Raw genomic sequence first — 23,551 nt, 5'->3', positions numbered from 1 at the left:
TTAACAAAAACTATATAAGAAATAAATACTGTATGTTTAAAATACATTTTTTTACATGGCAACTATCTGTGACTACCAGCAGAGGGTGATGACTACTATAGCAAGGGTTAAAGCTAGGTCATCACTCAACGATCTCTATTTCTGAGGTGTTTCTGTGTCTGGAAAGGTCGCCGGTGTGTTTAACAGCTCACAAACCTCTCATTGTCTTACGTCAGATAACGCCACGGCTATGTTGACGACTATGTTGAGGTTATCCAGGCTGCATTACACCCGGCCGTGATTGGGAGTCCCAAAGGGCGGCGCACAATTGTCCCAGCGTCGTCCGGGGTTGGCCGGGGTAGGCCATCGTTGTAAATAAGGATTTGTTTCAACTTGGCCAGCGTCGTCCGGGTTTGGCCGGGGTAGGCCGTCGTTGTAAATAAGGATTTGTTTTAACTTAGCCAGCGTCGTCCGGGTTTGGCCGGGGTAGGCCGTCGTTGTAAATAAGGATTTGTTTTAACTTAGCCAGCGTCGTCCGGGTTTGGCCGGGGTAGGCCGTCGTTGTAAATAAGGATTTGTTTCAACTTGGCCAGCGTCGTCCGGGTTTGGCCGGGGTAGGCCGTCGTTGTAAATAAGGATTTGTTTCAACTTGGCCAGCGTCGTCCGGGTTTGGCCGGGGTAGGCCATCGTTGTAAATAAGGATTTGTTTGAACTTAGCCAACGTCGTCCGGGTTTGGCCGGGGTAGGCCATCGTTGTAAATAAGGATTTGTTTTAACTTAGCCAGCGTCGTCCGGGTTTGGCCGGGGTAGGCCGTCGTTGTAAATAAGGATTTGTTTTAACTTAGCCAGCTTCGTCCGGGTTTGGCCGGGGTAGGCCGTCGTTGTAAATAAGGATTTGTTCTAACTTGGCCAGGTTTGGCCGGGGTAGGCCGTCGTTGTAAATAAGGATTTGTTCTAACTTGGCCAGCGTCGTCCGGGTTTGGCCGGGGTAGGCCGTCGTTGTAAATAAGGATTTGTTCTAACTTGGCCAGCGTCGTCCGGGTTTGGCCTGGTTGTAAATAAGGATTTGTTCTAACTTGGCCAGCTTCGTCCGGGTTTGGCCGGGGTAGGCCGTCGTTGTAAATAAGGATTTGTTCTAACTTGCCTGGTTAAATAAAGATTAGGAGGAATGTCGCCACCTGTCAGAAGACAATCCAGCCTAATGGAATCTACTTCCTTTACTTTTGTAATGGTTCTTTATGAGTCCTTCTCCCTACTACATATCCACTACAGAAGGCCTCTAGCTACAAAGTCTTTGCAAGTTAAGCAGCAAATATAGCTATCTAGCAGCATGAATGCATGAATTATCTTGGCACAAGAGTGCACAGCAGCATTCAAACCTAAGGGATACATGAACTGCTCATAAGTTTGTAATAGTAGAAAATCTATGTAACTATATTAACAATACATTTGGTAGGGTGTTCCCTGGGCAGAGAGCACTGGACTGAACCTTCAGAGGGAGGTTAGAGAGACTAGTAGCATTGGTGGTGGTCGAACCATAGTGGAACATGGGGCCGATAGAAGGCTCAGAGTTCAAGGGTCAGGGAGTGAGGGGTCAGAGGGACTGAGGGAGGAATCAGTTAGCCCAGGGAGTTATGCTTCTTCAGGCTGTCTGAGCGCCTCACTCTGTCCTCCGGGGTATTTCTGTACCAGCTCCTGACAGACAGACTTAGATTGACAGACAGAGAGAGGGGAGAGATGGGGTGATTTTTATTCATTATAAATTATAGTTGTATTTTTTATTTTGTATGTGTTAAGGAATTAAAGAAGAAGGGCAGAGAAATAAAGAGAGGGGAGAAGTAGAGAAATGTTGGAGACTGTCCTCACCCCTGTCGGTTTAGCTGACCTGAGACAGAGGCATTCTGACCCTGACTTGGCTTCAGGATCCTGAGGGGGAGAGAGAGTGATGAGGTGAGAAATACAGAAAGGGCAGATAGATAGTGTACCACTGACCTGTACTGACACCGAAAACACTTTCCCCTATCTGGAAGATAACTATTTCATATGTACAGCTTTTTCTTAATATAGAAAGAAAGTAAGAGATGTGAAGTATAGGAGACAGTCAGAGATGTGAAGTATAGGAGACAGTCAGAGATGAGAAGTATAGGAGACAGTCAGAGATGAGAAGTATAGGATACAGTAAGAGATGTGAAGCATAGGAGACAGTCAGAGATGAGAAGTATAGGAGACAGTCAGAGATGAGAAGTATAGGAGACAGTCAGAGATGAGAAGTATAGGAGACAGTCAAAGATGAGAAGTATAGGAGACAGTAAGAGATGTGAAGCATAGGAGACAGTCAGAGATGAGAAGTATAGGAGACAGTCAGAGATGAGAAGTATAGGAGACAGTCAGAGATGAGAAGTATAGGAGACAGTAAGAGATGTGAAGTATAGGAGACAGTCAGAGATGAGAAGTATAGGATACAGTAAGAGATGTGAAGTATAGGAGACAGTCAGAGATGTGAAGTATAGGAGACAGTCAGAGATGAGAAGTATAGGAGACAGTCAGAGATGAGAAGAATAGGAGACAGTCAGAGATTAGAAGTATAGGAGACAGTCAAAGATGAGAAGTATAGGAGACAGTCAGAGATGAGAAGTATAGGAGACAGTCAGAGATGAGAAGTATAGGAGACAGTCAAAGATGAGAAGTATAGGAGACAGTCAGAGATGAGAAGTATAGGAGACAGTCAGAGATGTGAAGTATAGGATACAGTAAGAGATGTGAAGTATAGGAGAAAGTCGTCAGAGATGAGAAGTATAGGAGACAGTCAAATATGAGAAGTATAGGAGACAGTCAGAGATGAGAAGTATAGGAGACAGTCAGAGATGTGAAGTATAGGAGACAGTCAGAGATGTGAAGTATAGGAGACAGTCAGAGATGTGAAGTATAGGAGACAGTCAGAGATGTGAAGTATAGGAGACAGTCAGAGATGAGAAGTATAGGAGACAGTCAGAGATGAGAAGTATAGGAGACAGTCAAAGATGAGAAGTATAGGAGACAGTCAGAGATGTGAAGTATAGGAGACAGTCAGAGATGTGAAGTATAGGAGACAGTCAGAGATGTGAAGTATAGGAGACAGTAAGAGTTGTGAAGTATAGGAGACAGTCAGAGATGAGAAGTATAGGAGACAGTCAAAGATGAGAAGTATAGGAGACAGTCAGAGATGAGAAGTATAGGAGACAGTCAAAGATGAGAAGTATAGGAGACAGTCAGAGATGAGAAGTATAGGAGACAGTCAAAGATGAGAAGTATAGGAGACAGTCAGAGATGAGAAGTACAGGAGACAGTCAGAGATGAGAAGTATAGGAGACAGTCAGAGATGAGAAGTATAGGAGACAGTCAGAGATGAGAAGTATAGGAGACAGTAAGAGTTGTGAAGTATAGGAGACAGTCAAAGATGAGAAGTATAGGAGACAGTCAGAGATGAGAAGTACAGGAGACAGTCAGAGTTGAGAAGTATAGGAGACAGTCAGAGATGAGAAGTATAGGAGACAGTCAGAGATGTGAAGTATAGGAGACAGTCAGAGATGAGAAGTATAGGATACAGTCAGAGATGTGAAGTATAGGAGACAGTCAGAGATGTGAAGTATAGGAGACAGTAAAGAGATGAGAAGTATAGGAGACAGTAAAGAGATGAGAAGTATAGGCGACAGTCAGAGATGAGAAGTATAGGAGACAGTAAAGAGATGAGAAGTATAGGAGACAGTCAGAGATGTGAAGTATAGGAGACAGTAAAGAGATGAGAAGTATAGGAGACAGTCAGAGATGAGAAGTATAGGAGACAGTCAAAGATGAGAAGTATAGGAGACAGTCAGAGATGAGAAGTATAGGAGACAGTCAGAGATGTGAAGTATAGGAGACAGTAAGAGATGAGAAGTATAGGAGACAGTCAGAGATGTGAAGTATAGGAGACAGTCAGAGATGTGAAGTATAGGAGACAGTCAGAGATGAGAAGTATAGGAGACAGTCAAAGATGAGAAGTATAGGAGACAGTCAGAGATGAGAAGTATAGGAGACAGTCAGAGATGAAAAGGAGATGAGATGAGAAGTATAGGAGACAGTCAAAGATGAGAAGTATAGGAGACAGTCAGAGATAGGAGAAGAAGTATAGGAGACAGTAAGAGATGAGAAGTATAGGAGACAGTCAGAGATGTGAAGTATAGGAGACAGTCAGAGATGTGAAGTATAGGAGACAGTCAGAGATGTGAAGTATAGGAGACAGTAAGAGGCACTTATGTGCAGTCAGTAGGGGGCAGCACTGTTCTCTACTGTACCTGTTAGTGGGAGGGCTCTTTGGCTTCTTCTGTACTTTCCTGGCTTGTCCTGGAGACTCACCCACCCTGAGAGAACAGAACCATACACATCAGAATAATTATGCTTTTATCTCAATAATGTCAGCCAAATAAATATATTTGTGATATGTGATCATAGTCTGATCTCCTGGTAGAAATCTGAATAAGGCATCTGGTTTGATTACAGATCCATCATCTAACCAGTCCCACAGGACTCAACCCCCTCACCTCTTCTTCCTGTCCAGTGACCTCTGTGTGGCAGCAGACAGCACTCTGTCATTAGGACTCCTGGCTTTCTCCTATCGACCACACGCCCACACGCCCACACACACACACACACACACACACACACACACACACACACACACACACACACACACACACACACACACACACACACACACACACACACACACACACACACACACACACACACACACACACACACGCACACACGCACACACGCACACACACACACACAGCCAGCAGATTGTCAGATACAGTTACACATCAGAATCATCAACGTATGTTTTAGGCCAGGGTCAGTATGTTTTAGGCCAGGGTCAGTATGTTTTAGGCCAGGGTCAGTATGTTTTAGGCCAGGGTTAGTATGTTTTAGGCCAGGGTCAGTATGTTTTAGGCCAGGGTCAGTATGTTTTAGGCCAGGGTCAGTATGTTTAAGGCCAGGGTCAGTATGTTTTAGGCCAGGGTCAGTATGTTTTAGGCCAGGGTTAGTATGTTTTAGGCCAGGGTCAGTATGTTTTAGGCCAGGGTCAGTATGTTTTAGGTCAGGGTCAGTATGTTTTAGGCCAGGGTCAGTATGTTTTAGGCCAGGGTCAGTATGTTTTAGGCCAGGGTCAGTATGTTTTAGGCCAGGGTCAGTATGTTTTAGGCCAGGGGTCAGTATGTTTTTTATGTTTAGGCCAGGGTCAGTATGTTTTAGGCCAGGGTCAGTATGTTTTAGGCCAGGGTCAGTATGTTTTAGGCCAGGGTCAGTATGTTTAAGGCCAGGGTCAGTATGTTTTAGGCCAGGGTCAGTATGTTTTAGCCAGGGTCAGTATGTTTTAGGCCAGGGTCAGTATGTTTTAGGCCAGGGTCAGTATGTTTTAGGCCAGGGTCAGTATGTTTTAGGCCAGGGGGTCAGTATGTTTTAGGCCAGGGTCAGTATGTTTTAGGCCAGGGTCAGTATGTTTTAGGCCAGGGTCAGTATGTTTTAGGCCAGGGTCAGTATGTTTTAGGCCAGGGTCAGTATGTTTTAGGCCAGGGTCAGTATGTTTTAGGCCAGGGTCAGTATGTTTTAGGCCAGGGTCATGGGTCAGTATGTTTTAGGCCAGGGTCAGTATGTTTTAGGCCAGGGTCAGTATGTTTTAGGCCAGGGTCAGTATGTTTTAGGCCAGGGTCAGTATGTTTTAGACAGGGGTCAGTATGTTTTAGGCCAGGGTCAGTATGTTTTAGGCCAGGGTCAGTATGTTTTAGGCCAGGGTCAGTATGTTTTAGGCCAGGGTCAGTATGTTTTAGGCCAGGGTCAGTATGTTTTAGGCAGGGTCAGGCCAGGGTCAGTATGTTTTAGGCCAGGGTCAGTATGTTTTAGGCCAGGGTCAGTATGTTTTAGGCCAGGGTCAGTATGTTTTAGGCCAGGGTCAGTATGTTTTAGGCCAGGGTCAGTATGTTTTAGGCCAGGGTCAGTATGTTTAGGCCAGGGTCAGTATGTTTAGGCCAGGGTCAGTATGTTTTAGGCCAGGGTCAGTATGTTTTAGGCCAGGGTCAGTATGTTTTAGGCCAGGGTCAGTATGTTTAGGCCAGGGTCAGTATGTTTTAGGCCAGGGGGGTCAGTATGTTTCAGGCCAGGGTCAGTATGTTTTTCAGTATGTTTTAGGCCAGGGTCAGTATGTTTTAGGCCAGGGTCAGTATGTTTTAGGCCAGGGTATGTATTTTAGGCCAGGGTCAGTATGTTTTAGGCCAGGGTCAGTATGTTTTAGGCCAGGGTCAGTATGTTTTAGGCCAGGGTCAGTATGTTTTAGGCCAGGGTCAGTATGTTTTAGGCAGGGGTCAGTATGTTTTAGGCCAGGGTCAGTATGTTTTAGGCCAGGGTCCAGTATGTTTTAGGCCAGGGTCAGTATGTTTTAGGCCAGGGTCAGTATGTTTTAGGCCAGGGTCAGTATGTTTTAGGCCAGGGTCAGTATGTTTAAGCCAGGGTCAGTATGTTTTAGGCCAGGGTCAGTATGTTTTAGGCCAGGGTCAGTATGTTTTAGGCCAGGGTCAGTATGTTTTAGGCCAGGGTCAGTATGTTTTAGGCCAGGGTCAGTATGTTTAAGGCCAGGGTCAGTATGTTTTAGGCCAGGGTCAGTATGTTTTAGGCCAGGGTCAGTATGTTTTAGGCCAGGGTCAGTATGTTTTAGGCCAGGGTCAGTATGTTTTAGGCCAGGGTCAGTATGTTTTAGGCCAGGGTCAGTATGTTTTCAGGCCAGGGTCAGTATGTTTTTAGGCCAGGGTCAGTATGTTTTAGGCCAGGGTCAGTATGTTTTAGGCCAGGGTTAGTATGTTTAAAGCCAGGGTCAGTATGTTTTAGGCAGGGGTCAGTATGTTTTAGGCCAGGGTCAGTATGTTTTAGGCCAGGGTCAGTATGTTTTAGGCCAGGGTCAGTATGTTTTAGGCAGGGGTCAGTATGTTTTAGGCCAGGGTCCGTATGTTTTAGGCCAGGGTCCGTATGTTTTAGGCCAGGGTCAGTATGTTTTAGGCCAGGGTCAGTATGTTTTAGGCCAGGGTCAGTATGTATTAAGCCAGGGTCAGTAAGTATTAGGCCAGTGTCAGTAAGTATTAGGCCAGTGTCAGTAAGTATTAAGCCAGGGTCAGTAAGTATTAGGCCAGTGTCAGTAAGTATTAGGCCAGTGTCAGTAAGTATTAGGCCAGTGTCAGTAAGTATTAAGGCCAGTGTCAGTAAGTATTAGGCCAGGGTCAGTATGTTTTAGGCCAGGGTCAGTATGTTTTAGGCCAGGGTCAGTAAGTATTAGGCCAGGGTCAGACAGAGATTGTGTGACAGATGAATCAAGGTTTTTCCATGCAGCTCATACGTTGACGGACAACAGAGAGGAAGGAGCATCTTTTGCGTATGTTTTTATCCATCAAAAGTTTAACAAATCTCTACTTTTGATTGATGAAATCGGACGTTTTCATTTGAAGATTTTCTTTCCAAAATGATACACATCCATTTTGAGAAATGTTTATTGTTTAAAGAAATGATGAAAGAGATTGGTGTGTTTCTTAGTTATCTAATCATGGCATTTATGACAGACGTGTTATTTGTTTGAAATCTCACTGGATGGTTTCATTTCAGAGACAAATAATAATGATTTTTTTTTTCAAAACACTATTTGGGGTGGCAGGTAGCCTAGTGGTTAGAGACAGGTAGCCTAGTGGTTAGAGACAGGTAGCCTAGTGGTTAGAGGCAGGTAGCCTAGTGGTTAGAGACATGTAGCCTAGTGGTTAGAGACAGGTAGCCTAGTGGGTAGAGACAGGTAGCCTAGTGGTTAGAGACAGGTAGCCTAGTGATTAGAGGCAGGTAGCCTAGTGGTTATAGAGGCAGGTAGCCTAGTGGTTATAGAGGCAGGTAGCCTAGTGGTTAGAGACAGGTAGCCTAGTGGTTAGAGACAGGTAGCCTAGTGGTTAGAAACAGGTAGCCTAGTGGTTAGAGACAGGTAGCCTAGTGGTTAGAGACAGGTAGCCTAGTGGTTAGAGGCAGGTAGCCTAGTGGTTAGAGGCAGGTAGCCTAGTGGTTAGAGACATGTAGCCTAGTGGTTAGAGACAGGTAGCCTAGTGGTTAGAGACAGGTAGCCTAGTGGTTAGAGGCAGGTAGCCTAGTGGTTAGCGACAGGTAGCCTAGTGGTTAGAGGCAGGTAGCCTAGTGGTTATAGAGGCAGGTAGCCTAGTGGTTAGAGGCAGGTAGCCTAGTGGTTAGAGGCAGGTAGCCTAGTGGTTAGAGGCAGGAAGCCTAGTGGTTAGAGACAGGTAGCCTAGTGGTTAGAGGCAGGTAGCCTAGTGGTTAGAGGCAGGAAGCCTAATGGTTAGAGCGTTGGACGAGTAACCGAAAGGTTGCTAGATCCAAACCCCTGAGCTGACAAGGTAAAATCTGTCATTCTGCCCCTGAACAAGGCAGTTAACCCGCTGTTCCTAGGCCGTCATTGTAAATAAGAATTTGTTCTTAAATGACTTGCCTGGTTAAATAAAAGAATATCCGCCTTGCTCTCAGATAATGAATACTGCTAGATTATACACAACCAAATGTAACAAATATTTTTTTTTATAAAGAACTGTACAAGTGATACATTTGTGACATCCAAATGTAAAAACATGTATGAGATCTGTATGTAAAGCATTTACATTTGACATGTTCGTCATGAGGTAGATGCTCTTATCCAGAGTGACTTACAGTTAGTGCCTTCATCTTAAGATAGCTAGTCGCAGTCAAATATACAGTATACGAACATTGCATTCCAGTTAAACAATTAAACAATGGATATATAGTGTATAGGATTTTGCAAAAAAATTGTTTTTTAATACACACATAAAATCTATTAATTAAAAATTGTGAAGGTACCTAAAAGTTATCATTTGAGGCGAAAAAACACAAATGTGAAAAATTGTGGATATAGCGTTTTGAAAATAAACTTAATTTGTCTCCAAGCTGCGGCCTTAGGTTCAAGCTAGGCTCTGCTTTAAAAAGTTAAATAATGTTGTATCTATGGTCACTTTTCTAAGGGACTTTACACTTGTTTTTGTGATTTATTACTGTGGGAGTGACAAAGTTTAAGTCCTTCTGTTATGATTGGCCTATTTGTGTGGCTGACAGTTAAAAGTCTCACTCAGTGTGTTGTGGTTGGTCCAAGTCTGTGATTGAAAGGTGAAATGTCCAGTCAGGTTACCATTTCTCGTAGCTTCTTCTCTGTGCGGACCTCTCTGTCCAGCTGCAGTAGAGCCAGCCTCTCCTCCAGGGGCATCTCAAAGAAGATGTCATGGATGTCATATCGAGCCGCACGCAACTGAAGGAGGGGACACACATACAATATAATCAATACTCGTAGTCATCCGGTTCCACTTTCTGTGTGTGTGTGTGTGTGTGTGTGTGTGTGTGTGTGTGTGTGTGTGTGTGTGTGTGTGTGTGTGTGTGTGTGTGTGTGTGTGTGTGTGTGTGTGTGTGTGTGTGTGTGTGTGTGTGTGTGTGTGTCTCTCTCTCTCTGAGTGTTACCTGTGCCCTGTGTGTGTGCCCTGACTCTCTCTCTCTCTCTCTCTCTCTCTCTGAGTGTTAGCCTGTGCCCTCTCTCTCTCTCTGAGTGTTACCTGTGCCCTCTCTCTCTCTCTGAGTGTTACCTGTGCCCTGACTCTCTCTCTCTCTCTGAGTGTTACCTGTGCCCTGACTCTCTCTCTCTCTCTCTGAGTTACCTGTGCCCTGACTCTCTCTCTCTCCTGAGTGTTACCTGTGCCCTGACTCTCTCTCTCTCTCTCTCTGAGTGTTACCTGTGTGCCCTGAGTGTGCCCTTCTCTCTCTCTCTCTGAGTGTTACCTGTGCCCTGACTCTCTCTCTCTCTCTCTGAGTGTTACCTGTGCCCTGACTCTCTCTCTCTCTCTCTCTGAGTGTTACCTGTGCCCTGACTCTCTCTCTCTCTCTCTGAGTGTTACCTGTGCCCTGACTCTCTCTCTCTCTCTGAGTGTTACCTGTGCCCTGACTCTCTCTCTCTCTCTCTGAGTGTTACCTGTGCCCTGACTCTCTCTCTCTCTAGTGTTACCTGTGCCCTGACTCTCTCTCTCTCTCTCTCTGAGTGTTACCTGTGCCCTGACTCTCTCTGACATCTCTGAGTGTTACCTGTGCCCTGACTCTCTCTCTCTCTCTCTGAGTGTTACCTGTGCCCTGACTCTCTCTCTCTCTCTCTGAGTGTTACCTGTGCCCTGACTCTCTCTGAGTGTTAGCCCTGTGAGTGTTACCTGTGCCCTGACTCTCTCTCTCTCTCTGAGTGTTACCTGTGCCCTGACTCTCTCTCTCTCTCTCTGAGTGTTACCTGTGCCCTCTCTCTCTCTCTCTCTCTCTCTCTCTGAGTGTTACCTGTGCCCTGACTCTCTCTCTCTCTCTCTGAGTGTTACCTGTGCCCTGTTTCTCTCTCTCTCTCTCTGAGTGTTACCTGTGCCCTGACTCTCTCTCTCTCTCTCTCTCTGAGTGTTACCTGTGCCCTGACTCTCTCTCTCTCTCTCTGAGTGTTACCTGTGCCCTGACTCTCTCTCTCTCTCTCTGAGTGTTACCTGTTGACTCTCTCTCTCTCTCTGAGTGTTACCTGTGCCCTGACTCTCTCTCTCTCTGAGTGTTACCTGTGCCCTGACTCTCTCTCTCTCTGAGTGTTACCTGTGCCCTGACTCTCTCTCTCTCTCTTCTGAGTGTTACCTGTGACTCTCTCTCTCTCTCCCTGTGACTCTCTCTCTCTCTCTCTGAGTGTTACCTGTGCCCTGACTCTCTCTCTCTCTCTCTGAGTGTTACCTGTGCCCTGACTCTCTCTCTCCTCTGAGTGTTACCTGTGCCCTGACTCTCTCTCTCTCTCTCTGAGTGTTACCTGTGCCCTGACTCTCTCTCTCTCTCTCTGAGTGTTACCTGTTCTCTCTCTCTCTCTCTCTGAGTGTTACCTGTCTCTCTCTGAGTGTTACCTGTGCCCTGACTCTCTCTCTCTCTCTGAGTGTTACCTGTGCCCTGACTCTCTCTCTCTCTCTGAGTGTTACCTGTGCCCTGACTCTCTCTCTCTCTCTGAGTGTTACCTGTGCCCTGACTCTCTCTCTCTCTCTCTGAGTGTTACCTGTGCCCTGACTCTCTCTCTCTCTCTGAGTGTTACCTGTGCCCTGACTCTCTCTCTCTGAGTGTTACCTGTCTCTCTCTCTGAGTGTTACCTGTGCCCTGACTCTCTCTCTCTCTCTGAGTGTTACCTGTGCCCTGACTCTCTCTCTCTCTCTGAGTGTTACCTGTGCCCTGACTCTCTCTCTCTGAGTGTTACCTGTGCCCTGAGTGAGTGTACCTGTGCTCTGACTCTCTCTCTCTCTGAGTGTTACCTGTGCCCTGACTCTCTCTCTCTCTCTCTGAGTGTTACCTGTGCCCTGACTCTCTCTCTCTCTCTCTGAGTGTTACCTGTGCCCTGACTCTCTCTCTCTCTCTCTGAGTGTTACCTGTGCCCTGACTCTCTCTCTCTCTCTCTGAGTGTTACCTGTGCCCTGACTCTCTCTCTCTCTCTCTGAGTGTTACCTGTGCCCTGACTCTCTCTCTCTCTCTGAGTGTTACCTGTGCCCTGACTCTCTCTCTCTCTCTCTCTCTCTGAGTGTTACCTGTGCCCTGACTCTCTCTCTCTCTGAGTGTTACCTGTGCCCTGACTCTCTCTCTCTCTGAGTGTTACCTGTGCCCTGACTCTCTCTCTCTCTCTCTCTGAGTGTTACCTGTGCCCTGACTCTCTCTCTCTCTCTCTGAGTGTTACCTGTGCCCTGACTCTCTCTCTCTCTCTCTCTCTCTGAGTGTTACCTGTGCCCTGACTCTGAGTGTTACCTGTGCCCTGACTCTCTCTCTCTCTCTCTCTGAGTGTTACCTGTGCCCTGACTCTCTCTCTCTCTCTGAGTGTTACCTGTGCCCTGACTCTCTCTCTACCTCTCTCTCTCTCTCTGAGTGTTACCTGTGCCCTGACTCTCTCTCTCTCTCTCTCTGAGTGTTACCTGTGCCCTGACTCTCTCTCTCTCTCTGAGTGTTACCTGTGCCCTGACTCTCTCTCTCTCTCTCTGAGTGTTACCTGTGCCCTGACTCTCTCTCTCTCTCTGAGTGTTACCTGTGCCCTCTCTCTCTCTCTGAGTGTTACCTGTGCCCTGAGTGTTACCTCTCTCTCTCTCTCTCTGAGTGTTACCTGTGCCCTGACTCTCTCTCTCTCTGAGTGTTACCTGTGCCCTGACTCTCTCTCTCTCTGAGTGTTACCTGTGCCCTGACTCTCTCTGAGTGTTACCTGTGCCCTCTCTCTCTCTGAGTGTTACCTGTGCCCTGACTCTCTCTCTCTCTCTGAGTGTTACCTGTGCCCTGACTCTCTCTCTCTCTCTCTGAGTGTTACCTGTGCCCTGACTCTCTCTCTCTCTCTCTCTGAGTGTTACCTGTGCCCTCTCTCTCTCTCTCTGAGTGTTACCTGTGCCCTGACTCTCTCTCTCTCTCTGAGTGTTACCTGTGCCCTGACTCTCTCTCTCTCTCTCTCTGAGTGTTACCTGTGCCCTGACTCTCTCTCTCTCTCTCTGAGTGTTACCTGTGCCCTGACTCTCTCTCTCTCTCTCTGAGTGTTACCTGTGCCCTGACTCTCTCTCTCTCTCTCTGAGTGTTACCTGTGCCCTGACTCTCTCTCTCTCTCTCTGAGTGTTACCTGTGCCCTGACTCTCTCTCTCTCTCTCTGAGTGTTACCTGTGCCCTGACTCTCCCTGCCCTGACTCTCTCTCTCTCTCTCTGAGTGTTACCTGTGCCCTGACTCTCTCTCTCTCTCTGAGTGTTACCTGTGCCCTGACTCTCTCTCTCTCTCTCGAGTGACTCTCTCTCTCTCTCTGAGTGTTACCTGTGCCCTGACTCTCTCTCTCTCTCTCTCTGAGTGTTACCTGTGCCCTGACTCTCTCTCTCTCTCTCTCTGAGTGTTACCTGTGCCCTGACTCTCTCTCTCTCTCTGAGTGTTACCTGTGCCCTGACTCTCTCTCTCTCTCTCTGAGTGTTACCTGTGCCCTCTCTCTCTCTCTCTGAGTGTTACCTGTGCCCTCTCTCTCTCTCTCTCTGAGTGTTACCTGTGCCCTCTCTCTCTCTCTGAGTGTTACCTGTGCCCTGACTCTCTCTCTCTCTCTCTCTCTGAGTGTTACCTGTGCCCTGACTCTCTCTCTCTCTCTCTGAGTGTTACCTGTGCCCTGACTCTCTCTCTCTCTCTCTGAGTGTTACCTGTGCCCTGACTCTCTCTCTCTCTGAGTGTTACCTGTGCCCTGACTCTCTCTCTCTCTCTGAGTGTTACCTGTGCCCTGACTCTCTCTCTCTCTCTCTGAGTGTTACCTGTGCCCTGACTCTCTCTCTCTCTCTGAGTGTTACCTGTGCCCTGACTCTCTCTCTCTCTCTCTGAGTGTTACCTGTGCCCTGACTACTCTCTCTCTCTCTCTGAGTGTTACCTGTGCCCTGACTCTCTCTCTCTGAGTGTTACCTGTGCCCTGACTCTCTCTCTCTGAGTGTTACCTGTGCCCTGACTCTCTCTCTCTCTCTGAGTGTTACCTGTGCCCTGACTCTCTCTCTCTCTCTCTGAGTGTTACCTGTGCCCTGACTCTCTCTCTGAGTGTTACCTGTGCCCTGACTCTCTCTCTCTCTCTCTGAGTGTTACCTGTGCCCTGACTCTCTCTCTGAGTGTTACCTGTGCCCCTGACTCTCTCTCTCTCTGAGTGTTACCTGTGCCCTGACTCTCTCTCTCTCTGAGTGTTACCTGTGCCCTGACTCTCTCTCTCTCTCTCTCTCTGAGTGTTACCTGTGCCCTGACTCTCTCTCTCTCTCTCTGAGTGTTACCTGTGCCCTGACTCTCTCTCTCTCTGAGTGTTACCTGTGCCCTGACTCTCTCTCTCTCTGAGTGTTACCTGTGCCCTGACTCTCTCTCTCTCTCTGAGTGTTACCTGTGCCCTGACTCTCTCTCTCTCTGAGTGTTACCTGTGCCCTGACTCTCTCTCTCTGAGTGTTACCTGTGCCCTCTCTCTCTCTCTCTCTCTGAGTGTTACCTGTGCCCTGACTCTCTCTCTCTCTCTGAGTGTTACCTGTGCCCTGACTCTCTCTCTCTCTGAGTGTTACCTGTGCCCTGACTCTCTCTCTCTCTCTACCTCTCTCTCTCTCTCTGAGTGTTACCTGTGCCCTGACTCTCTCTCTCTCTCTCTCTCTCTCTCTCTGAGTGTTACCTGTGCCCTGACTCTCTCTCTCTCTCTCTGAGTGTTACCTGTGCCCTGACTCTCTCTCTCTCTCTCTGAGTGTTACCTGTGCCCTGACTCTCTCTCTCTGAGTGTTACCTGTGCCCTGACTCTCTCTCTCTCTCTGAGTGTTACCTGTGCCCTGACTCTCTCTCTCTCTCTGAATCCCTGACTCTCTCTCTCTCTCTCTGAGTGTTACCTGTGCCCTGACTCTCTCTCTCTCTCTCTCTGAGTGTTACCTGTGCCCTGACTCTCTCTCTCTCTCTCTGAGTGTTACCTGTGCCCTGACTCTCTCTCTCTCTCTCTGAGTGTTACCTGTGCCCTGACTCTCTCTCTCTGAGTGTTACCTGTGCCCTGACTCTCTCTCTCTCTCTGAGTGTTACCTGTGCCCTGACTCTCTCTCTCTCCTCTCTCTGAGTGTTACCTGTGCCCTCTCTCTCTCTGAGTGTTCTCTCTCTCTCTGAGTGTTACCTGTGCCCTGACTCTCTCTCTCTCTCTGAGTGTTACCTGTGCCCTGACTCTCTCTCTCTCTGAGTGTTACCTGTGCCCTGACTCTCTCTCTCTCTCTCTGAGTGTTACCTGTGCCCTGACTCTCTCTCTCTGAGTGTTACCTGTGCCCTGAGTCTTGAGTGTTACCTGTGCCCTGACTCTCTCTCTCTCTCTCTCTCTCTCTCTCTCTGAGTGTTACCTGTGCCCTGCCTCTGAGTGTTACCTGTGCCCTGACTCTCTCTCTCTCTGAGTGTTACCTGTGCCCTGCCCTGACTCTCTCTCTCTCTCTCTCTCTCTGAGTGTTACCTGCCCTGACTCTCTCTCTCTCTGAGTGTTACCTGTGCCCTCTCTCTCTCTCTGAGTGTTACCTGTGCCCTGACTCTCTCTCTCTCTCTCTGAGTGTTACCTGTGCCCTGACTCTCTCTCTCTCTCTGAGTGTTACCTGTGCCCTGACTCTCTCTCTGAGTGTTACCTGTGCCCTGACTCTCTGTTCTCTGAGTGTTACCTGTGCCCTGACTCTCTCTCTCTCTCTCTGAGTGTTACCTGTGCCCTGACTCTCTCTCTCTGAGTGTTACCTGTGCCCTGACTCTCTCTCTCTCTGAGTGTTACCTGTGCCCTGACTCTCTCTCTCTCTCTCTCTGAGTGTTACCTGTGCCCTGACTCTCTCTCTCTCTCTGAGTGTTACCTGCCCTGCCCTCTCTCTCTCTCTGAGTGTTACCTGTGCCCTGACTCTCTCTCTCTCTCTGAGTGTTACCTGTGCCCTGACTCTCTCTCTCTCTCTCTGAGTGTTACCTGTGCCCTGACTCTCTCTCTCTGAGTGTTACCTGTGCCCTGACTCTCTCTCTCTCTCTGAGTGTTACCTGTGCCCTGACTCTCTCTCTCTCTCTCTCTGAGTGTTACCTGTGCCCTGACTCTCTCTCTCTGAGTGTTACCTGTGCCCTGACTCTCTCTCTCTCTCTGAGTGTTACCTGTGCCCTGACTCTCTCTCTCTCTCTGAGTGTTACCTGTGCCCTGACTCTCTCTCTCTCTCTCTCTGAGTGTTACCTGTGCCCTGACTCTCTCTCTCTCTCTGAGTGTTACCTGTGCCCTGACTCTCTCTCTCTGAGTGTTACCTGTGCCCTGACTCTCTCTCTCTCTCTCTGAGTGTTACCTGTGCCCTGACTCTCTCTCTCTCTCTCTGAGTGTTACCTGTGCCCTGACTCTCTCTCTCTGAGTGTTACCTGTGCCCTGACTCTCTCTCTCTCTCTCTGAGTGTTACCTGTGCCCTGACTCTCTCTCTCTCTGAGTGTTACCTGTGCCCTGACTCTCTCTCTCTCTCTCTGAGTGTTACCTGTGCCCTGACTCTCTCTCTCTCTCTCTGAGTGTTACCTGTGCCCTGACTCTCTCTCTCTGAGTGTTACCTGTGCCCTGACTCTCTCTCTCTCTCTCTCTGAGTGTTACCTGTGCCCTGACTCTCTCTCTCTCTCTGAGTGTTACCTGTGCCCTGACTCTCTCTCTCTCTCTGAGTGTTACCTGTGCCCTGACTCTCTCTCTCTCTCTCTCTGAGTGTTACCTGTGCCCTGACTCTCTCTCTCTCTCTGAGTGTTACCTGTGCCCTGACTCTCTCTCTCTCTCTCTCTCTGAGTGTTACCTGTGCCCTGACTCTCTCTCTCTCTCTCTGAGTGTTACCTGTGCCCTGACTCTCTCTCTCTCTCTGAGTGTTACCTGTGCCCTGACTCTCTCTCTCTCTCTCTCTCTCTGAGTGTTACCTGTGCCCTGACTCTCTCTCTCTCTCTCTCTCTCTGAGTGTTACCTGTGCCCTGACTCTCTCTCTCTCTCTCTCTGAGTGTTACCTGTGCCCTGACTCTCTCTCTCTCTCTCTCTCTCTGAGTGTTACCTGTGCCCTGACTCTCTCTCTCTCTCTCTCTGAGTGTTACCTGTGCCCTGACTCTCTCTCTCTCTCTCTCTGTGCTCTGAGTGTTACCTGTGCCCTGACTCTCTCTCTCTCTCTCTCTCTCTGAGTGTTACCTGTGCCCTGACTCTCTCTCTCTCTCTCTCTCTCTGAGTGTTACCTGTGCCCTGACTCTCTCCTGCAGAGACAGGTCCTGAGCTGAGATGGATCCTCTCTTCTGTGGAGCTTCAGTCTGGAACGAGCAGATGAACTCTTGTGTGTCCTAAAACCATACCATTGAAATTATTAATTAATAAAGGTGATCATCTTTAAATCAGTCAAAGTCCAATATGACCGTGTTTCAGTTCCATTATGATTCAGTTGCTATTCCCCTACATACCTACACTGTATAGTAGTATATACATATACACTGTGTATACGCGTGTGTTTCTGTGTGCAGATATAAGAGTGCTCTCACCTGAATGGTCTGGCGCAGCTGTTTCACCTTCTCTGTCTGGAGCAGTCTGCGGGTGAGGAACCCACAACTGATGGCTCCCAGACGACACAGCGCCCTTTGCTGTTCAACTGTCACAACCTGAGTGAGGACCAGTAGCATAGTACAGGACTATACACATGGAAATCAACTTACACTCAGTCAAGAGAAGATTGTATTATATTAAATATATTGTATGATAAAACAATGAAACACACATATACATGGAACATGATTCTGGAAATGGAGACACAAGAGGAGAACCAACAGGTGGAAACCACACACATGTACTGTATGTAGAAGCACACACATATACTGTATGTAGAAGCACACACATATACTGTATGTAGAAGCACACACATATACTGTATGTAGAAGCACACACATATACTGTATGTAGAAGCACACACATATACTGTATGTAGAAGCACACACATATACTGTATGTAGAAGCACACACATATACTGTATGTAGAAGCACACACATATACTGTATATAGAAGCACACACATATACTGTATGTAGAAGCACACACATATACTGTATGTAGAAGCACACACATATACTGTATGTAAAAGCACACACATATACTGTATGTAGAAGCACACACATATACTGTATGTAGAAGCACACACATATACTGTATGTAGAAGCACACACATATACTGTATGTAAAAGCACACACATATACTGTATGTAGAAGCACACACATATACTGTATGTAGAAGCACACACATATACTGTATGTAGAAGCACACACATATACTGTATGTAGAAGCACACACATATACTGTATGTAGAAGCACACACATATACTGTATGTAGAAGCACACACATATACTGTATGTAGAAGCACACGCATATACACAAACACACAAGCACCTGACTGAGCCTTCCTCGGGGCTTGCTGGCCCCCCAGGTGGGCCCCCACAGGTAGACAGGAGGCTGCATGGAGGGAGGGGGAGCACTGGATCTCAGTGGAGAGGAGAAACCTGGAGAGAGAAAGAGGTGAAAGAAACCTTTTACACAGAAACAGGTAAATAGGCAATAAACAACTCACGTTACCAAGACTGCTTTACATTTCTGAGACCTACAGGGGAACCATTGTTGCAGTATATGCATTTATTGTGTCAACAGTTAGGTCTGTATTTTATTGATGAATTTGCACATAAAACATAAAATACAATATGAAGATGAGAATTAAAAGACAAAATAAATGTACAAGCTGAGGAGAGGTAAAAAACTAAAATGCCGTAAGGGTTTTGTAAAGCACCTCCCTATTTCAAATAGATATAGAAAAAATAGTTATATTTCCCCATGCTTCAACCCAATGACATCTACCAAGGTAATGGTTTGTGTGTGTGAGTTATTCTTCCATACCACAGTCCACCTACCCATGCTGTGTACACTGTGTCTAGGTGACCTATCAGTAGCACTCAGGGTGGGGCTAAGGCTCGGGCAGGAAGGGCTGAGTCCACCGTCCCCACTCAGGAGCCAGCCACACCCCTGCTCTCTCAGCCTCTTCCCCTTCTCATCCAGCTCCTAATAAAGACACAGAGAAACACACACACACACACACACACACACACACACACACACACACACACACACACAGACACAGACACAGACACACACACACACACACACACACACACACACACACACACACACACACACACACACACACACACACACACACACACACACACACACACACAGGAGTGTTGTCCCGTGACGGATGTGTGGTATTGAACAGTCACTTCTCTACAGCAGCCAAACAAAACACTTTGCAAATGCTAAGATATTCAAACTTATGGAACTTAAAGCCACATTCTGCGATTCAAAAACACATGTTTTGGTATACAGCTGAGAGGTGGGGCTAGGGACATGTAACCCCTCTCAAATTCATACTACACAGAGCTCTAGATGCAAGGACTGACAGGCCATAACATCCAAGAAACAGCTTCCCAAATCCCAGACTGTAGCTTTAAAGTTCAATTATCTGTGTGACATTCTGTCTGCAAACACTATACTGTATGTAATATCACAAACTAGGAGGGAATGCTGATAGTTGTGGAAGAATAGTGACAAATGTGGCTTTTGATACATTGAGCAGGGTCAACATGCTATGGTTCCATGTCCTGACCTGACAGAGGCGCTGTTGTTCTCTCTTCTGTTCAGCCATGAGAAGAGACATCTGCAGGGCATGTTCCTCCTCCAGACGCCTCTGCATCTCCTCCAGAGCACTCACATGTCGCTGGGTCTCCTCTGTAACACACACACACAACAAAAAAAGAAAAGACACATAAATGCACGGCCGGTCGTACACATACAAGCGCACATACCACACACACACACACTTGCATGAACGCACGCACACACAATTATTTTCAATGATTGCACAAAAAGTAGTGGACTTTACATTCAAGAAAAATTAATCACAGAGTACAGACTGCCCTGTATAGTTTTCTTCATAACACTCTCTTATATCATACACACTACGTCACAACGATCTCTCTCTCTCACCTGTCTTACTGTCCTGCTCCTCTAGGGAAGAGCTGGGTGTGATCCGTCCATCATGGGGCCCCTGAGGCCCCTCAGGATCCAGCCTCATCTGGCAAGGAGAGAGGTCAGGGGTCAAGGGTCTCACGTGGGGCCTTAGCAGCGTTGCCGAGGGGTTCTCCACCTCATAGGACTGATTCAGGGGGACCGCGGGGCTCCTACGGCTCGGGGCCAAACGAGGCACTCCCCCCATGAAGCGCGGGAGCCTCTCCTGGCTGTGGTCCATGCCAGGTCCTGAGGCAGAATGGGAGGAGTGGAGCTGGCTGTCTAGGGTGTGGCAGCGCCGGCGAAACCCGGAGCTGATGATGTCATGATGCCCATGTGAACCAGTTCCGGAGGTACTGACTGGGCTGCAGCTCTTCTCCTGGACCGGGCTGGTGCCACACTGGCTGCCACGACGACTACTACCGTCACTGACGCCTGACCCCCGTTCCGGTGACCTCATCCCCCCCGTCGCCATGACAACAGTGCTCTCTTGGTGCCTCCCCACTAGCCCTCTGGGGATGAGGTCGGCCGAGCCAATGGGGAAGGAGATCAGGATGTTACCAGTGGACACTGGACGTGGTCGGCGGCGGTGGGGGCGGGGACTTATGCTGGGTTCAGGGCTGGGCAGGAGGGCGTAAGGGTCGGGGAGGCCAGATGAGAGGCAGCTAAACCGAGAGTCATGTGGGTCACACACAGCCTGGTACTGAGCTTGCGCTTGGGCGGGATACTGACTCTGGTGATGGATGTGGGCCTGGGTCTGAGGTGGGTTTAGCGGACTGTGGCGCAGGCTGTACCCCTGTTCTGGTTTCATCTCTCCCAGAGGACTGCGGCTCTCGTTCTCCTTGTCAGAGAGGCTCTCCGCAGATGGGGTGGTGGAAGTGACCCTGCCGATGACCTTTGACCCCCTCTGGGCCTGCTCTCTCTCCACATACTCCCTCGACCTCCTCAGAAGGCTCTGGAAACTCACATCCTGACCGCTACCTATCTCGTCCTCTCCCCTCCTCATTTCCTCCTCTACCTCCCACCTCTCCTCCTCTACCTGCTTCTCTCTCTCCTCTGCCCTGTACCCATTCAGCACTATGGGGGACTCAGGTGGAGGGGTGGTGGGCCGATCCGTAATGTGTAGCCCAACCACACCACCGCCCCTGGGTAGCCCAGGGGAGTCTGTCACCAGGGTGTAGCCATCCACTGTCTCAGGTTTTGGGGAAAGGCAATATGGCGGAGTTGGTAGATCCATTTTACCCTCCATCTCTGGTACTTTGTCCACCTGCAGTAAGAGAGGCAGAGAGAAGAAGGGAATTAACACAAATAATCAGATATGGGCTGCGTCCAAAAAAGCACCCTTTTCCCTTTATGACAAGCACCCTGTATAACAAGCACCCTGTATAACAAGCACCCTGTATAACAAGCACCCTGTATAACAAGCACCCTGTATAACAAGCACCCTGTATAACAAGCACCCTGTATAACAAGCACCCTGTATAACAAGCACCCTGTATAACAAGCACCCTGTATAACAAGCACCCTGTATAACAAGCACCCTGTATAACAAGCACCCTGTATAACAAGCACCCTGTATAACAAGCACCCTGTATAACAAGCACCCTGTATAACAAGCACCCTGTATAACAAGCACCCTGTATAACAAGCACCCTGTATAACAAGCACCCTGTATAACAAGCACCCTGTATAACAAGCACCCTGTATAACAAGCACCCTGTATAACAAGCACCCTGTATAACAAGCACCCTGTATAACAAGCACCCTGTATAACAAGCACCCTGTATAACAAGCACCCTGTATAACAAGCACCCTGTATAACAAGCACCCTGTATAACAAGCACCCTGTATAACAAGCACCCTGTATAACAAGCACCCTGTATAACAAGCACCCTGTATAACAAGCACCCTGTATAACAAGCACCCTGTATAACAAGCACCCTGTATAACAAGCACCCTGTATAACAAGCACCCTGTATAACAAGCACCCTGTATAACAAGCACCCTGTATAACAAGCACCCTGTATAACAAGCACCCTGTATAACAAGCACCCTGTATAACAAGCACCCTGTATAACAAGCACCCTGTATAACAAGCACCCTGTATAACAAGCACCCTGTATAACAAGCACCCTGTATAACAAGCACCCTGTATAACAAACCCTGTATAACAAGCACCCTGTATAACAAGCACCCTGTATAACAAGCACCCTGTATAACAAGCACCCTGTATAACAAGCACCCTGTATAACAAGCACCCTGTATAACAAGCACCCTGTATAACAAGCACCCTGTATAACAAGCACCCTGTATAACAAGCACCCTGTATAACAAGCACCCTGTATAACAAGCACCCTGTATAACAAGCACCCTGTATAACAAGCACCCTGTATAACAAGCACCCTGTATAACAAGCACCCTGTATAACAAGCACCCTGTATAACAAGCACCCTGTATAACAAGCACCCTGTATAACAAGCACCCTGTATAACAAGCACTGTATAACCTGTATAACAAGCACCCTGTATAACAAGCACCCTGTATAACAAGCACCCTGTATAACAAGCACCCTGTATAACAAGCACCCTGTATAACAAGCACCCTGTATAACAAGCACCCTGTATAACAAGCACCCTTTATAACAAGCACCCTGTATAACAAGCACCCTTTATAACAAGCACCCTTATAACAAGCACCCTGTATAACCACCCTGTATAACAAGCACCCTGTATAACAAGCACCCTGTATAACAAGCACCCTTATAACAAGCACCCTGTATAACAAGCACCCTGTATAACAAGCACCCTGTATAACAAGCACCCTGTATAACAAGCACCCTGTATAACAAGCACCCTGTATAACAAGCACCCTGTATAACAAGCACCCTGTATAACAAGCACCCTGTATAACAAGCACCCTGTATAACAAGCACCCTTATAACAAGCACCCTGTATAACAAGCACCCTTTATAACAAGCACCCTGTATAACAAGCACCCTTTATAACAAGCACCCTGTATAACAAGCACCCTGTATAACAAGCACCCTGTATAACAAGCACCCTGTATAACAAGCACCCTGTATAACAAGCAGTATAACAAGCCCTTTATAACAAGCACCCTGTATAACAAGCACCCTGTATAACAAGCCCTGTATAACAAGCACCCTGTATAACAAGCACCCTGTATAACAAACCCTGTATAACAAGCACCCTGTATAACAAGCACCCTGTATAACAAGCACCCTGTATAACAAGCACCCTGTATAACCACCCTGTATAACAAGCACCCTGTATAACAAGCACCCTGTATAACAAGCACCCTGTATATAACAAGCACCCTTATAACAAGCACCCTGTATAACAAGCACCCTGTATAACAAGCACCCTGTATAACAACACCCTTATAACAAGCACCCTGTATAACAAGCACCCTGTATAACAAGCACCCTTTATAACAAGCACCCTTTTCCCTCAATAACAAGCACCCTTTATAACAAGCACCCTTTATAACAAGCACCCTTTATAACAAGCACCCTTTATAACAAGCACCCTTTATAACAAGCACCCTTTATAACAAGCACCCTTTATGACAAGCACCCTTTTCCTTATAACAAGCACCCTTTTCCCTCAATAACAAGCACCCTTTATAACAAGCACCCTGTATAACAAGCACCCTTTATAACAAGCACCCTGTATAACAAGCACCCTTTATAACAAGCACCCTGTATAACAAGCACCCTTTATAACAAGCACCCTGTATAACAAGCACCCTGTATAACAAGCACCCTTTATAACAAGCACCCTTTATAACAAGCACCCTTTATAACAAGCACCCTGTATAACAAGCACCCTTTATAACAAGCACCCTGTATAACAAGCACCC

General features: G+C 47.5%; 1 protein-coding gene across 3 annotated transcripts in view; it reads right to left on the bottom strand.

The window, feature by feature from the left end:
- Positions 1-1,146: 1,146 nt before the first annotated feature.
- Positions 1,147-23,551, bottom strand: part of LOC124000322 (centriolar coiled-coil protein of 110 kDa-like) — a 34,043-nt gene continuing 11,638 nt past the window's right edge. For 2 of the 3 annotated variants that reach the window (XM_046306599.1, XM_046306600.1), the window contains exons 4-14: positions 19,649-20,936; positions 19,269-19,390; positions 18,517-18,664; positions 18,005-18,114; positions 17,108-17,224; positions 16,811-16,912; positions 9,230-9,346; positions 4,539-4,609; positions 4,293-4,358; positions 1,846-1,905; positions 1,147-1,686 (exon numbers count right to left, since the gene is read on the bottom strand). In XM_046306599.1, the coding sequence (XP_046162555.1) occupies positions 1,599-1,686; positions 1,846-1,905; positions 4,293-4,358; positions 4,539-4,609; positions 9,230-9,346; positions 16,811-16,912; positions 17,108-17,224; positions 18,005-18,114; positions 18,517-18,664; positions 19,269-19,390; positions 19,649-20,936 (2,289 nt within the window). In that variant the 3' untranslated portion in view covers positions 1,147-1,598. The remainder of the gene's footprint in view (positions 1,687-1,845; positions 1,906-4,292; positions 4,359-4,538; positions 4,610-9,229; positions 9,347-16,810; positions 16,913-17,107; positions 17,225-18,004; positions 18,115-18,516; positions 18,665-19,268; positions 19,391-19,648; positions 20,937-23,551) is intronic. The other variant, XM_046306601.1, reaches the window with a different exon arrangement.

The sequence above is a fragment of the Oncorhynchus gorbuscha genome, linkage group LG16, assembly GCF_021184085.1.
Source record: "Oncorhynchus gorbuscha isolate QuinsamMale2020 ecotype Even-year linkage group LG16, OgorEven_v1.0, whole genome shotgun sequence".
Classification (NCBI taxonomy): domain Eukaryota; kingdom Metazoa; phylum Chordata; class Actinopteri; order Salmoniformes; family Salmonidae; genus Oncorhynchus; species Oncorhynchus gorbuscha.
This window is presented reverse-complemented; position numbering and strand designations above follow the sequence as displayed.